The sequence below is a fragment of the Camellia sinensis genome, chromosome 6, assembly GCF_055761805.1.
Source record: "Camellia sinensis isolate YWXY chromosome 6, ASM5576180v1, whole genome shotgun sequence".
Lineage (NCBI taxonomy): Eukaryota > Viridiplantae > Streptophyta > Magnoliopsida > Ericales > Theaceae > Camellia > Camellia sinensis.
Window position 1 is genome coordinate 203626450 of NC_138966.1, and position 16254 is coordinate 203642703.

A 16254-nucleotide genomic window follows, 5' to 3' on the forward strand; every position below is an offset into this window, starting at 1 on the left:
ACTCTTTCCAATCCATAACCGACAACACCACCACCAAAATTAGCTCCACCTTCAATTTGTTCTTCATTTTTTTAAACCAATAAGCTTTCCACTTCGCTCATGATGGGACCTGAGCTTTGTTCCTAATTTACAAGCATTGGAGAGCTTTGTTCCTAAATATCCAATGTGCTTATTCGTGAATTTTAGATTTTATTTTATTATTTTATTTTTTTTTAGGATTTGGGTGAATTTTATAATTTAAATATGCTTTTATGAACATGTACAGTTTAATTGTTCTTTATAAAATATTGAATTTGATGGTTTGATCAATTTTTATTTTTGTTTTCTGTTATGATGTTTTTGTGAATGGAATGTAAATAATCAGCTCTTAGAGAGAGAGAGACGGCACCACCGTCGGAAAAAATAGAAAATTTTAATATTTTTATTAATTTTGTTACAGGTTTTACTTTTTGCGACGACATTATACTGTCGCAAAAAATAGAAATTTTATTATTTAAAATAGAAATTTTATTATTTTTTAATATTTTTTGCGACGGCATTACACTGTCGCAAAAAATAGAAAATTTCATATTTTTTATACTTTCTGCGACGGCACCACACCGTCGCAAAAAAGTGTTTTTTTAAAAAAAAAAGACTATTGGCGACGGTATTTTTTACCGTCTCAAATAACATTTTTAGCAACAGTAAAATAGGGCCGTCGCAAAAAAGTCAAGAAATTTCAAACGTTATTAGCGACTGCACGGTGCCGTCGCAAAAAGGCAAAAAATGCCGTCGCAAAACATTAGCGACGACACTTATCGTCGCAAAAACTCTTTTGCAACCCCTGCAGTTGCGACCCCTCTCTTGCCGTCGCAAAAAGTCATTTTGCCGTCGCAAAAAGTATTAGCGACGGCATTAGGAGTATTAGCGACGGTATTTTACCGTCGCAAAAAGTCAATTTTTTTGTAGTGAAAGCAAAATCTCAACTAAACAGGCATTTGATAGAAATTAATCTATAATGGCTAGCAAAGCAACAACCAAACCTGATTTCAAAGTAATTGGTTCGTAACACTTGCTTGAGAGAGAGAGAGAGAGAGAGAGAGAGAGAGAATCAGGTCTCGTTGTTAGGTGCTTTGGGAATTGGGAGTCATATTGGGAGAATGATTTGTGCGGGAAAATTAGGAAGGCCATGTTTAACATGATTTACTTTAGCCAATCTTATTTTATTTTGATTACATTACTTTTTATTTAGGTCGCATCACCTTTCTATTACATTATAAATCTTTTTATAAAAAAATTAAAAATATATTAATTTAATACATTCCAAACAAACCCCATTCACTTGGCTAATGAGAGCGATGATATTACAGTTGTAATTACTTTGTAAGTGAGTATGATGAACCGTTTCGATAGTTGAAGATCACGAGAGTGTGAGCCGTTCAATTTTTAATACTATATAAAAATATATTTAAATATATATAATGTACTATTAAAATTTTAATTTTTTATTATTTAATTATTAACAAATGAACATTTAAATTTTTTTTATTATTTATTTTTGGGAAACTTATTTATAAGTCATTTTTCAAACACTTATGCTAGGCTAAGTCCTGTGTAATTTCTTATAGAGTCTCAAGTCCTATTTAAATAGGAATGTATTCCACAAGATCCTACATAAACATAACGTGACGTGACACTTACATAAACGTAACGTGACACCTACATAAACGTAACGTAACGTGTCACGTTACGTTTCGCAAACTTAATGAGTTTTTATTTTTTTAAATTGAATGTGAAAATGTTGTTGGCTTATGTTGGTGTCACGTTACGTTTCATATAAATATGATCTATGGCAACATTCAATTTCCTATATAAGAAATTGAATGTTGCCATAGATCATAGGTGTCACGTTACGTTTATGTAGGTGTCACATTACGTTACGTTTATGTAGGTGTCATGTTACGTATAGGTGTCACATTACGTTTACGTAGGTGTCACGTTACGTTACGTTTATATAGATATGATCTATGGTAACATTCAATTTCCTATATATGGTTTTAGTATTATTTATGATATTAACAACTAATATTGAGGGTAAATGTGTCAACAAACTTCCCACAGGACTTATGGGAACATAAGTTTTTTAGTAGAACCATATGTATCATAAGTCTCCCTAAGAGCATCTCCAACGGTAATAGGCATTTTACCTATCTAAATATTCTTATAAAGTATATATTTTATTTTACCTATCAACTGTTTTATATTTTTACTCCAACCATGCTCTTTATTTTAGCTATTTATCCAAATACTATTAATTTTATAGAATGACACGTCAACAACAAAGATGGAGGGAAATAATCCTAATGATTGAATACATTTTGACTAGCGTTGAAGGCTAGATACATGTAGCTAGTGAATATGAATTGAGTCAAAATGCCTAATCATATGCCTAGTGCATTGAAATTGAAAAAAGTGAATCACAATGACTTATAAATAATTTTCCCTTCATTTTTATGACAAAAAACATTTTTTTTTTAAAATACTAATAGGTCACTTTAATGATATTTATAAAAAGAAGAAATCGCAGTTGGAGAAATTTTCTTACAAATAGGTCACCTTAAAAAAATAGATTTTAACTTCAAAATTTAAATTTTAAAAAAAAAATTGATAATCAATTAAGGCTAATGATCATGCAGCAACAAGGAGAAATACTACGATAGCTAAAAGGAGTAGTGACAAACAAGAATAAGCAACAATACTGCCAACAGTTCAGGCAAGTTCAGCACCAGAAAACAGAAACAATTATTTACAAAAGCCCTGTTCAAATATAGTCAAAAAAAAAAAAAAAAAACTCCTTGATACTTGACTTCAGTGACCAAAAGAAATGCCACCAAATAGAATTGCCTCAGCCAAGTTGATTCCCAATGCCAGCCTAAAGAAAAAGGAATCACAAGCTTCATGACATCACAGCAGCAGGTGGCCAAAAAGTTTCACCTGTTTCAAGACATCAACCATCCCTCTAAAAAAAAACCATGGAGTCCACACACAACAAACAAACAAAAACAAAAAAGAGAGGAAAACAAGGTCTTGTTTGATTTTGTTTTTGTTATCTTTGTTTTCAATTTTCAAGTTTTCATAAACAAAAACAACAAAATATTTGAAGACATCCACTGTTTTCATATTGTTTTCATTATTGTGCAAAAATAGTTTCCGTAAATTCGCATACAACTTCTAATGTTTTCTAAAGAGTGGTTTGTATTCAGACTTTTTTCCCCTTGAGAGAACAGTTCTTGGAAACAACTTGTCAAAAAAGTTTAATTTCTAGAAAATGAAACAAAAAACACAGCAAAAACACAACCAAAAGGGCTCATGATAGTATATGTAGCCTAACAAACAAGGAAGGGACCATCACTAGATTACTCATCAGTGAGAAACATTTTTGCTCCCTATGGGCAAAGAATTTTGGTTCCCTATAACGTCTTTGTGATTCGCAAACCAGCTTTGAAAAAACATCACTGCACTCATCAAGTCTGGCCCCAAGGAAATTATGCTTCTTCTTTTTTGGGTATAATCGTATCATTTTCATTTTTGTGCAAATTTTGGTTCCCTAAAACCTTGTGCTTCACAAACCAGCTTCGAAAAAACATCACGGCACCCATCAAGTCCGGCCCCAAGGAAATCATGCCTTCATCAGCTTCTCTTTTTTGGGTATAAAAAGCTTTGTCAGAAGTAGCAACGGATATTGGTAGCACCAAAACATCACGAGCAATCCTAGAGAGCATAGGATACTTGGAGCTTGCAACTTTCCACCAAGTCAATGCATTGAAATCCTAGCTCCACCCTATGATAGGTTCCTCCAAATACAAATCCAATTCTGACTTGACCTGCCTAGAACTAGAAGATCGGAGGAACAATTTGTACTCATGCAATAAACTCAAAGTGCCATTTGAATCATTCTCAATTTTCACATAATCATTGAAAAGTTTGTGCACGGCCTTCAAAACCTTTGAGTAGCTATAATCGCCCTTAAATTTCAAAGAAGAAAATTCTATGTATTTCATCTTGAAGCGAGGATCCATCACTGAAGCAATTGCCAGTACCAAGTACATATTGTTCATATACTGGCTAAACGACTGAAGCAATTTCTTACTCACATTAGTTAAAACAGTATTTGACCTGGAGCATCGAATGAAGTATGCCCGAAGCTCTTGAAGATGATGGAGACAGATGCTAGCAGTTGAATACCCCATTCCAAATAATGGAAACACTATGCCATTTATGTCGTCTATATATCTATTGATATTACGGACTTTCCTCAATTCCTTGGCTGACGGTTTATCATTCCTGGAATCCCTATATCTGTAAGAAAATGTACCTCGAGCATGTAGTAGTGAAGCCTCTTTTATCTGGTTGTTTTGGTTATACCATGAAGGCGCCTGTTCCTTAAATGAACACATACTGCCAATCTTGTCAACAATTTTACTTATCTCCTTATTTGCATCTTGCACCATGAGACTGACAATGTCACTGCAGCAACACACTCGAAATAGCCGACCATTAAGTGGGAGCTCCTTCTTTCCGCGAATGTGATCCTTAACAATCTCAATAGTTTCATCATAAATACTGCTATTTGACATAGTGATTGTGGATATCTTTTTCTCAATGCCCCACTTTTTCAAGGAATTTAGAATGACTTGTTAGATAATGTCTCAATGGGACCACATAATTAAATGTGGTATTATCATTTATAAAAAGCTTACAATTTAAGTGATTCAATTTAGTTAATAGGCTTAAGGGTATATGTGTTATGGACCTAATGTGTAGATACTAGTTGTATAATTTCTATTTCTATGAGGGGCAGAAATAGAAATTAAAACATATTGGTTAAAGTTGGTTTTCATTCCTTTTGAACTTCCACAACCTTTCAGTTTTGAAAACCAATAAATAGAAATTAAAACCAATAATGGTTAAAGTTGGTTTTTATTCCTTTTGAACTTCCACAACCTTTCAGTTTTGAAAACCAATTACAACCTTTAAAAGGTTATGGTTCCTATTCCTTCCCAAGTGGAAAAATAAGAACACTGCCATTTTTCTTTCTAAATCCTCTCAAGGAGAAATATAAGGCACCAAAGGGGAAAGGATTAGAAGGCAATAACATAATCAATAACAAAGAGTTCATTAATAATCACGCTTCCGTTTAACCGTTCATCAATGGATTCAGGTATGTCATTTTGTCTTGATTTCTTGATAATACACATGGTAAATGATCCAAAGTGTAAGGTTTATGTTCTGAAATTTATGTTGACAATTGGTATCAGAGCATGCATATCATGTGTCTTATCAAAATTGATATGCTTTATTCATTCTATTTAGTTTCCTGGAATCAGATTCTGAATTTTCTTATGAATGTAAATTCTGTTTTTTCCTGTTTTGTTCTGTGAAAATGGCAATCTGTTTTCTGGAATTGTAAAATGATTCGGTGGGCAGTTTTTTTTTTTTTTTTTTTTCTCTCAAATGGATGAACATCATGTATTTATATATATATAGATATATCTTGCGATTTGATCGGTTTAATTTTGAACATCATAAAAAAAAAAAACTATTTGTTTTTGGACCCGTCAATTCTATTTATATATGTATATATATAATTGGAATTGCTGCAGATTATATTACATATACGGGGTCACAAATTTAGAAATCTTTAAATTTAATGTAATTTCATACAACGTCTACAAAAATTTAATTTTCTAACACTCTCAATATAAGTCAATTCAAACAAGATGTCACAAAAGTGATCTCTCTTGTCTAGATTATTTTATTTGGAATGTTTTGAAGTTCATGTCTGTGTATCTCATGCGGGTATTTATCGGTCCAAAGACATGATTAAGACTTGGCAGAATTACACACACATTTTGTGGTGATAAACATGTGCCAATTGTCAAGAAAACCTAATGTGAATAATAAATTCATCAAAAGATAGATTTGTTATTTGACATAACTTATTGTCAATGTTTGATCATTACAACAAGAATACCACTTACAGTTAATATCGCTACCCAAAGGCTTGGTATTAATGTTGTGCTAGGTATCTTGAGATGTTGTCATTAAATTAATTTATTTAGAGATTATCTGTTTGGTAACTTAATGTGAGCATAATTGTTTATTCCTTTTATTTTCTTTTCTATTCAGCTTTAATGTCGACTACTTCAATCTCTGCCAACATGAACAATGTTCCAATGTTAAATGGAACAAACTTTAAGGACTGGAAAGAGAACATATTGATTGTTCTCGGCTGCATAGACATGGACTTGGCATTAAGGATGCCAAAACCGAATGCTCTCACTGCATAAAGTACTCCTGAGGAAACTGTATACTTTGAAAAGTGGGATCGTTCTAACAGGCTAAGTCTTATGATCATGAAGCGTGGGATTCCAGAAGTTTTTCGGGGTGCAATAACAGAGGATGTTACCGTTGCCGGTGAATTTCTTTCAGAAATTCAAAAGCGTTTTGCTAAAAACGATAAGGCTAAAACAAGCACGCTTTTAGCAAGCTTGATTTCAATAAAGTATAAAGGCAAGGGTAATGTTCGCGAGTACATCATGGAAATGTCTCATCTTGCTTCAAAACTTAAGGCACTAAAGCTCGACCTATCTGATGATTTGCTCGTGCATTTAGTTCTCATCTCTCTTCCTGCACAATTTAACCAATTTAAGGTCAGTTATAACTGCCAGAAGGAGAAATGGACTCTCAATGACCTCATTTCATTTTGTGTGCAAGAGAAAGAGAGATTGAAGCAAGAAAGGACTGAAAGTGCTCATCTGGCAAGCACCTCCAAGCATACGGGCAAAAGAAAGCATAAGGGAAAGGAAGTTGCTATTCCTCAGGGTCCGGAACCAAAGAAACAGAAAGTGCAGGATGGTTGTTTCTTTTGTGGCAAGCCCGGACACAGAAAGAAGGATTGTGCCAAATACGTTGCCTGGCGTGTAAAAAAAGGTACATTTCATGTTTTGGTCTGTTCTGAAATAAATTTAGCTTCAGTACCAAGAAACACTTGGTGGGTAGATTCTGGTGCTACTACTCACATATGTGTTTCTATGCAGGGTTGCCTGAACTACCGAAAGTCAACTGATGCTGAAAGATACATCTTTGTGGGTGATGGCAAGTCAATAGAAGTGCAGGCAATAGCGCACTTTAGATTATTACTGAAAATCGGTTATTATTTGGATTTATTAGACACTTTTGTTGTACCGTCCTTTAGACGGAATTTAATTTCTGTTTCTGTATTGGACAAATTGGGATATTATTGTTCTTTTGGAAATATGAAGTTTAGTATGTCTATTAATTCCAATGTTGTTGGTACTGGTTTACTTAATGTGTTTGATAATCTATATTTGCTCGAAACTATTACATCTTATACTGCAACCTTGCACGTGGAATCACGAGGTACAAAACGTAAATTAACTAAGGAAAATTCAGCCTCATTATGGCACAAACGCCTAGGTCACATCTCTAAATCTAGAGTTGAGCGCCTTGTGTCTGATGGAATTTTGGACTCTCTTGATTTTTCAGATTTTGATGTCTGTGTTGAGTGTATCAAGGGAAAACAGACCAAAATAAAGAAATATGGTGCCCATAGGACTACAGATGTCTTAGAATTAATTCATACGGACATTTGTGGCCCATTCCCTATGGCGTCTTGGAATGGTCAACAATATTTTATCACATTAATAGACGACTATTCCAGATATGGGTATCTATTTCTTATCCATGAGAAATCACAGTCTTTGGACGTATACAAAAAATTTAAGGCCGAAGTTGAGTTACAACTGAACAAACGGATTAAAAGTGTCAGGTCTGACCGTGGTGGTGAATACTATGGCAGATATGATGGATTAGGTGAACAACGTCCAGGACCGTTTGCAAAATACCTAGAGGAATGTGGAATCGTCCCACAATACACCATGCCAGGATCACCTAGCATGAATGGTGTATCTGAGAGACGAAACCGGACTCTTAAGGATATGGTAAGAAGTATGATCAGTCATTCTACTTTACCAGAGTCCCTCTGGGGTGAGGCTCTAAAGACAGCAACTTATATCTTAAATCGGGTGCCAACTAAAGCAGTTGTAAAAACACCTTATGAGCTTTGGGTTGGGCGAAAGCCTAGTCTAAAACATTTGCATGTGTGGGGGTGTCCTGCTGAGGCGAGGCCTTATAAACCTCATGAACGAAAATTAGACTCTAAAACCATTAGCAGCTACTTTATTGGCTATGCCGAACGATCACGGGGTTACAAGTTTTATGATCCCACAAATAGGTCAATATTTGAGACGAGAATTGCAACATTTTTTTGAGGATGTTGAGTTTGAGGGGAGAAATCCAGTTAGAGACATTGTCTTTGAGGAGGAAGCAGGAGTAATCCCACTTCCTACTACTACTTTTGACCAATCACAGGTTCCTATACCTGTCATTGCTCGAGAAGTAATTTCGGATCCTCAACCAGACAATGTTGTTCAAGATAATATAGTTCAAACCCCCATTCAAGATGAGGTAATTGTTCCTGAGGAACAAACTCTACAACCTCAACCTCAAGAATTTGTGCCATTAAGGCGATCCACCAGAGAAAGGAGATTTGCATTTTCAGATGATTATATTGTATATCTCCAGGAACATGAGGTAGAAAATGGAATGTCGAAAGATGATCCAATCAACTTTCGTCAAGCCATGGAAAGTTCCAACTCTCATAAGTGGATAGAAGCCATGAATGAAGAATATAAGTCTATGCAAGACAATAAAGTTTGGGAACTTGTCTCATTACCAGTTGGTGCGAAGCCCGTAGGTTGTAAATGGATATTTAAAACCAAAAGGGATTCAAATGGTAATGTGGAGAGGTATAAGGCACGTCTTGTAGCCAAAGGCTTTAATCAAAAAGAAGGAATTGACTTTAAAGAAACTTTCTCTCCAGTTTCTTCGAAAGATTCTTTTGGGACAATTATGGCGCTTGTTGCATATTTTGATCTTGAGTTGCATCAGATGGATGTCAAAACAGCTTTTTCTTAATGGTGACATTAAAGAAACAATTTATATGGTGCAGCCAGAAAACTTTGTGTCAGGAGACTCAAAGAATATGGTTTGCAAATTGACTAAATCCATCTATGGACTCAAACAAGCTTCTCGTCAGTGGTACTTCAAATTTCATCAAATTCTCACTTCGTATGGTTTTGAAACTAATGTTGTTGATGAATGTGTGTATCACAAGTTCAGTGGGAGTAAACACATATTTTTGGTTTTATATGTTGACGACATATTGCTTGCCACAAACGATATAAACTTATTGCATGACACCAAGAGATTTCTATCTAAGAATTTTGAAATGAAAGATCTTGGTGATGCTTCCTTTGTATTAGGAATCGAAATACTCCGAGATCATTCTCGGGGTATTCTGGGATTATCACAAATGAGCTATATCGAAAAAGTACTCAATAGATTTGGCATGCAAAATTGTAAATCAGGTGAAATCCCGGTTGCTAAGGGAGACAAGTTTAGTCTCAGCCAATGCCCGAAGAGCAGTCTTGAAATTCAAGAAATGCAGAAGATTCCTTATGCCTCGGCTGTAGGGAGTCTAATGTATGCTCAAGTATGTATGCGTCCAGATATTGCGTTTATAGTTGGCATGTTAGGCAGATATTTAAGTAATCCTGGCATGGATCATTGGAAAGCAGTCAAGCGTGTTATGCGATATTTACAGAGAACAAAAGAATATATGCTCACATATAGGAGATCGGATAAGTTAGAGGTCATTGGATATTCCGACTCCGATTTTGCTGGATAAGACAGTAGGAAATCCACATCAGGCTATATTTATCTGTTAGCTGGCGGAGCAATTTCTTGGAGGTCTGCAAAGCAGACGCTCATAGCTTCATCCACCATGGCCGCAGAATTTGTAGCATGTTATGAGGCATCAAACCAAGGGATATGGCTGCAGAATTTTGTCACTGGGTTGCGTATTTTGGAAGGCACTGCAAGACCACTTAAGTTATATTGTGACAATAAGTCTGCAGTTTTATATTCCAATAACAACAGGAGCTCGACAAAATCAAAGCATATTGATATCAAGTTCCTAGTTGTAAAAGAAAGAGTGCAGAGTGGACAGATTTCCATAGAGCACATTAGGACAAACTCTATGATAGCGGATCCACTTACGAAGGGACTACCACCCAAGGTCTTTCATGAGCACACTGCTCAGATGGGTGTTGTTCTATTTGAGAACATTCTGGTTTAGTGGGAGTTTGTATTTATATTACTGCTTTATGTCAGCCTTGAGTTTTATCTATGTAATTAGATTAATTTCTGCAGAATTGAAATATTCAGTTTATTACGCTCTGTTACGTATTGTGAAGTATTGATCTCAATAAAGTTAAGTAGGACCAGTTGGAAATAGGCATGTATGGATCACATCACATGTAATTTCCATGCTACGCATCCATGATTGATCTATGTCATTTAGCTGTATTAGTATACGTGACCATTAGTGGGTCGAGTTACGATTGATGTAACGAAGACCGCTTTGATCCTATATTAATATAGTTAATGGACAAGATTGTTTGGATACCCTCAAGTTATGATAACAAATTTCTGAGCTCACTAAAGTTAAGCACATTTTTCAGGATACATATGTGGTCCAGTGGGAGATTGTTAGATAATGTCTCAATGGGACCACATAATTAAATGTGGTGTTATCATTTATAAGAAGCCTACAATTTAAGTGATTCAATTTAGTTAATAGGCTTAAGGGTATATGTGTTATGGACCTAATGTGTAGATACTAGATGTATAATTTCTATTTCTATGAGGGGCAGAAATAGAAATTAAAATATATTGGTTAAAGTTGGTTTTCATTCCTTTTGAACTTCCACAACCTTTCCGTTTTGAAAACCAATAAATAGAAATTAAAACCAATAATGGTTAAAGTTGGGTTTCATTCCTTTTGAACTTCCACAACCTTTCAGTTTTGAAAACCAATTACAACCTTTAAAAGGTTATGGTCCCTATTCCTTCCCAAGTGGAAAAATAAGAACATTGCCATTTTTCTTTCTAAATCCTCTCAAGGAGAAACATAAGGCACCAAAGGGGAAAGGATTAGAAGGCAATAACATAATCAATAACAAAGAGTTCATTGATAATCACGTTTCCGTTTAACCGTTCATCAATGGATTCAGGTATGTCATTTTGTCTTGATTTCTTGATAATACACATGATAAATGATCCAAAATGTAAGGTTTATGTTCTGAAATTTATATTGACATGACTTCATGCAGAGCAGCTTGTGATTGATGCCCAACACAAGTGAAATTAAGAATCCACTTTTGCATCTCCCAATTATCATCAATGAAATAAGCTATTAGGCACAAATAATCAGAACCACTCTTGCCAGGTTTTGCAGAACTCAGTATGTCTACAGAGAGGCTGATCTGCCCATCCAAATTTCTTAAAGTCCCTTTAATTTTCTTTCTCTCTTCCTTAAAAAATTTGAGGCACCAAAGCCTAACAAAATCAAAACTAGCGTGAAGCTGAGGGTCAAGCATTTGTATAATTTCCTTAAAATGTTTATCTTCAACTGCCTTGGGTGGTGACAATTCAGAGCAGAAAACCTTTGTGAGAGCTAGGCGGGCTTTTTCTTCGTTGACCAAATCTTCATTGAGATTCATTCTGTTATCCGTAGACCACGAAATGACATCACTGTCATTGTTTCATGATTAAAATCATTGAAATTCAATGAAACACCCTAAACACGTCAATGTAAAAGAGTCATATTAATTTATTCTCATATGCAATGACAGACTCTAAAACGCTAGAACAATTACATATTCATTAAAGATTGAGGCCTCGAATGTGTGGAGCGCGAATGGCGCGAATAGTACGGAAAATATTATCTTACCGGTAAGAGAATAAAAAAAACCCTTAAAACGACGTCGTTTTGAGATTTCGAGCCATTCGCGCCTTTAATATTTCGAGGTACGTAGCATTCTTCTTACATATTATAGGTACTTTAGATAAACTCACTTTATTTACTCGAGTATGGAACCAGCAATAGAGTAAAAAAATGGTTAACGTTTGCAACAAATTCTTGGTAGATCTACATTTGCAAGTACTTGTTACATCCATTTTGTTTTTAACAAAAACATTAACCGTATTATGCATGTTTTCATTAATTTTTTGCAAATTCTAAAAACAATAATGGCATGTAATGTAACCACATATCCATTTATATGCCTACTTTTAGGATTATAATATGAATAATGCTATTGTGGCCAAACGTGGCTACAAAACATTGACAACCAAATGATGCATCACCAATCCATGGACGCAATACATGAAAGATGGGGCCCACTCCTTTGGTGACATTATCCAACTTTTGGCATCTAAATTTAATCACAAAAGTATCATTGAAATACATCCATCTAACCACTATTTGATTCCTTTTGTTTCCTCTCTTCGTTCTTTTCTTTCTTTCTCCCCCAAAAGGAAGGAGAGAAAAAACCCAAGTGCCAAGTGGGTCTTAAATCGTGCCATACCTTAGCGGGATTAGACTATTTTTAATTTGAACCCTATTACATTTCTTGAAGGGTCTTGTTAACAAGTGCGCCTGAGCATAAGGAAAAGACAAAAGAAAGGAAGAACAAACACAAGACACCTTTCACTAATTTCAAGACGCTTATCATTGATTTCAAAACAAATTTTACCCTTCTCACCATTTACAAAACATTTTTTTTACACTATTCACGATATAAACAAAATCTCAAGAGCACTGGTTAACTTTTGTCTTTCTTGAAATATAACAGAGTTCAAAAGCTGTATACACACACATAAATGAATTCTCAATAAAAGAATGCTTCAAATTAGAAACATCCATTCCTGGGTATATACCATAGGTGAGTCAACAATCATAGATTTCTATACATGTATACAATATTACCTTCAGAAATTACCGCCTATATATTATTTTACTCTCACTATTGGATTTTTGAAAGCAGATAGTAGCATATGGAAATATAACTAACTACATATTATAAAGGAACACAAGTACTAGAAAACACATCATCTACCTTGAGAGACAGAGAGAGAGAGAAGGGTGATTCATAGATAGACAATTTGCACATACATTCTTACCTATAACAAGAATGAACAATCAGAACAACTGAAAGAGAAAAAAAGGTTAGAAGCGAACCTGATCGGAGTCTCTTTCAGATTAGGGTTTCTATGATTCTATTGCTAATATAATAGGCCTGAGAGATTTTTTTTTTTTTGTGATATTGTGCAGCGAAAAGCCAAGGCTAAAAAGAAGTGGGGATGTGTCGGGTGTACTCTTTTGGTTATGTTTGGAAACACAAAGAAGGCAGTCCCAGTCCTCGCATTTTTGCGCGGGAATAATCATATCATTATCATTATAAACAGAGATGTCTACGTGGCAGATGGTGAGGGATATTGCTTACTCATAACAAACAAACAAACGGATGGGCATGCATGGCATGGCATGGGCTTAGGCTGGCTATTTTTTAATTATTTTAATTACAAAAAGATAACATAGGTTAAAAAGTAAATAAAACAAAATGACACATCTAAACTATAATCATTTTATTTTTTCTCTCACAAAATTCAAAAAAACCAAAAAGCTTAAACGAGATTTTTTAGCCTTAGGTTAAAATAGTTAAAAAATCAAAAATTCAATCCACACGCCAAACAAAGGCATAGAGAGCTGGTTTAGGTGATTATAATGTTTTAAGTTCTAAATTTTCTATCAAATGTCTCACTGTAGACTTTACATTTATGTGAGACATTTAATCATTTATTTGATAAAAAATTTAATAAACCTAACATTACTCTTATCTTTTGACTATCATCTCATCTCTAAATAAATGTGTAGATTAAATATAAATAAATAAATAAATGTTACTAAATAACACCTTATCACTAAGTTTTTGGGTATCAATAAAATATTAATCAGGTGATTACCTAAATCATCTTACTTGTATAAGAGTTTACTCTAACATAGTGTCACGATTGCTGATTAGTGTGGTGTTCAATAAATCCCTAATATTTTTCAGTCTTCATACGATGATCTAATCTTTCATATTATAAATTTGTATATAGAAAAAAATTAAATTGGTATAACAGTCATAATCACATGATTTGATTACATTAATCTTTAAAAAAAATATAAAAAAAATAATGTCTAAAATCATATTTTATGTTATTTTTTTTATAAAAAAAAAGTATATATATATTGAAAATATGTGATCAATACGGCCATTGAATCAATTTAAAAAAAAAAATATTCCCCATAAATGACCTATACAGAAGAATTCACTATAGTCTATATGAAAGAATTAAATTATCCAACAATGGCCCGTATTGCGGCAAAAGAACAGAACGGGACAACTCATAGACCAGACGGAAGCAATTCCGTAAATAATTCCCTTTATAAACATCATATATATATATATATATATAAAGAGAGAGAGAGAGAGCATGCCCATGCAAGCAATAAAGTAAGCAACAATGATTCATCCCCTTTTTCTCCCCACCCCCTTTGACCCCCTCTCTCTCTCATTGGTTACAATTTCTCTTTCTTTTTCTTTTTTTTCCTGCTCCTCCAATCACCACCCGCCACGTGGCAAAGGGGGGTGAGGGGGTGACCCCCAAAAGGGGTCCCCACCCCCTTTGACCCCCCCTCTCTCTCATTGGTTACAATTTCTCTTTCTTTTTCTTTTTTTTCCTGCTCCTCCAATCACCACCCGCCACGTGGCAAAGGGGGTGAGGGGGTGACCTCCAAAAGTGGGTCCCAAGCATTATTCTAAAGTAAGAGTGCTGCTATTAGCACTTACCAAAATTCTTTGGATCCCCTATTTTTATAGACCCTAACCCTAAATCCTAAATTTTAATAATATTTTTTTAGACACCCCACTTATTACCAAATTTACCCATATTCACAATGAAATACACACCCACCTAAATCTATTCCAATTCCCTCTCTTCTCTTTCTCTCTCCTCATCAGTGATGTCTCTTCTCTCTCTTTTCTCTCACTCTCTCAAAACCCTTTTTATTCATATGAGAAAGTGAAGATTTTTCTCTCTCTTCTCTCTCTCTCTCTCAAAACCCCTTCAAAACCCTAGTTTTTTCTCTCTCTTCTCTCTCCAACATTAACCGCATCTAAAAAGTGGTTCCTGAAAACACAATACATTTATTTGTGGGGTTGGTGTCCTTTGTTGATTAAGATTTCGACGACGTGGGTCTCTTTGGAATTTGCCATTGATTGGGAAATTCAGATGAGAAAGTGAAGATTGATGCGAATTGTAGGAATAGAAAATAATGTATATATATGGAAAACTAATCTCCATAATATTTCCATAATATTTTCAGAATAGAAAACTAATCTCCATATTTTCACAATGAAAAGCACACCCACCCAATTTGTTCACCACTGTGTAGCCAAAAAAATATATTTTGTTCAGAACTGTTATGTCAAACAATAATGATCATGTCAGCACTGTATGTCCGAACAAAATTTGTTCATCACTATGTAACTTGAATCCATTCTAATTCACAACTTAAAATAACATAAATTAAATCTATTCAAAATACATAACTTAAATCCATTCCAATTCACTCTTTTCCATTCTAAGATAGCTTAACAAAGAAAATTACATAACTGACTATCTGCATTAATGTTCGAAACTTATGTATTGAACGAAAGGATTATGTTCAGTACTGTGTTACCGAACATAATTGTAACAGTCAGCAAACCAATACCGAACAACTCGAACGAAACAAGAACGACCAAAAACGACCGAGAATGTTAATACAAGACAGATAAACAACCAAGAGTGTTGTCCTCGTCCTCCATTGCTCTACACAGTGAAATAAGTGATGAAGTATACGTTATACTTGAAACAAAACTTTCAAGTTCAATAGCGTTGATGATGGTGATGAAGATGACATATTCAGGATTTAAGATGATTATGAAAAATAATAAATTTAGGGTTTATGTTAATTGGTTATGAAAAGTAATAGATTTAGGGTTTACAAATATGAAATACGTATAGTTGGAGTTAGAGATGGGGGTGTAGGTGAATGTCCAATATTATAGAGTATTAGTTATTATTGATAGGTGGGTATTCCATTTCATAATGTCTTTTAATGTAATAAAAAAAAATTATAAAATGAGGGTCCAAAGAATTTTGACAGGTACAAATAACAGCACTCTAAAGTAAACA

General features: G+C 34.4%; 1 protein-coding gene across 1 annotated transcript; it reads right to left on the reverse strand.

Annotated features, from left to right (window-relative positions):
- Positions 1 to 3809: 3809 nt before the first annotated feature.
- LOC114274469 (zinc finger BED domain-containing protein RICESLEEPER 1-like) lies at positions 3810 to 4616 on the reverse strand. Its single transcript, XM_082876938.1, has one exon. The coding sequence runs from the start codon at positions 4614 to 4616 to the stop codon at positions 3810 to 3812; it is 807 nt and encodes a 268-aa protein (XP_082733064.1).
- Between the last annotated feature and the right edge of the window lie 11638 nt (positions 4617 to 16254).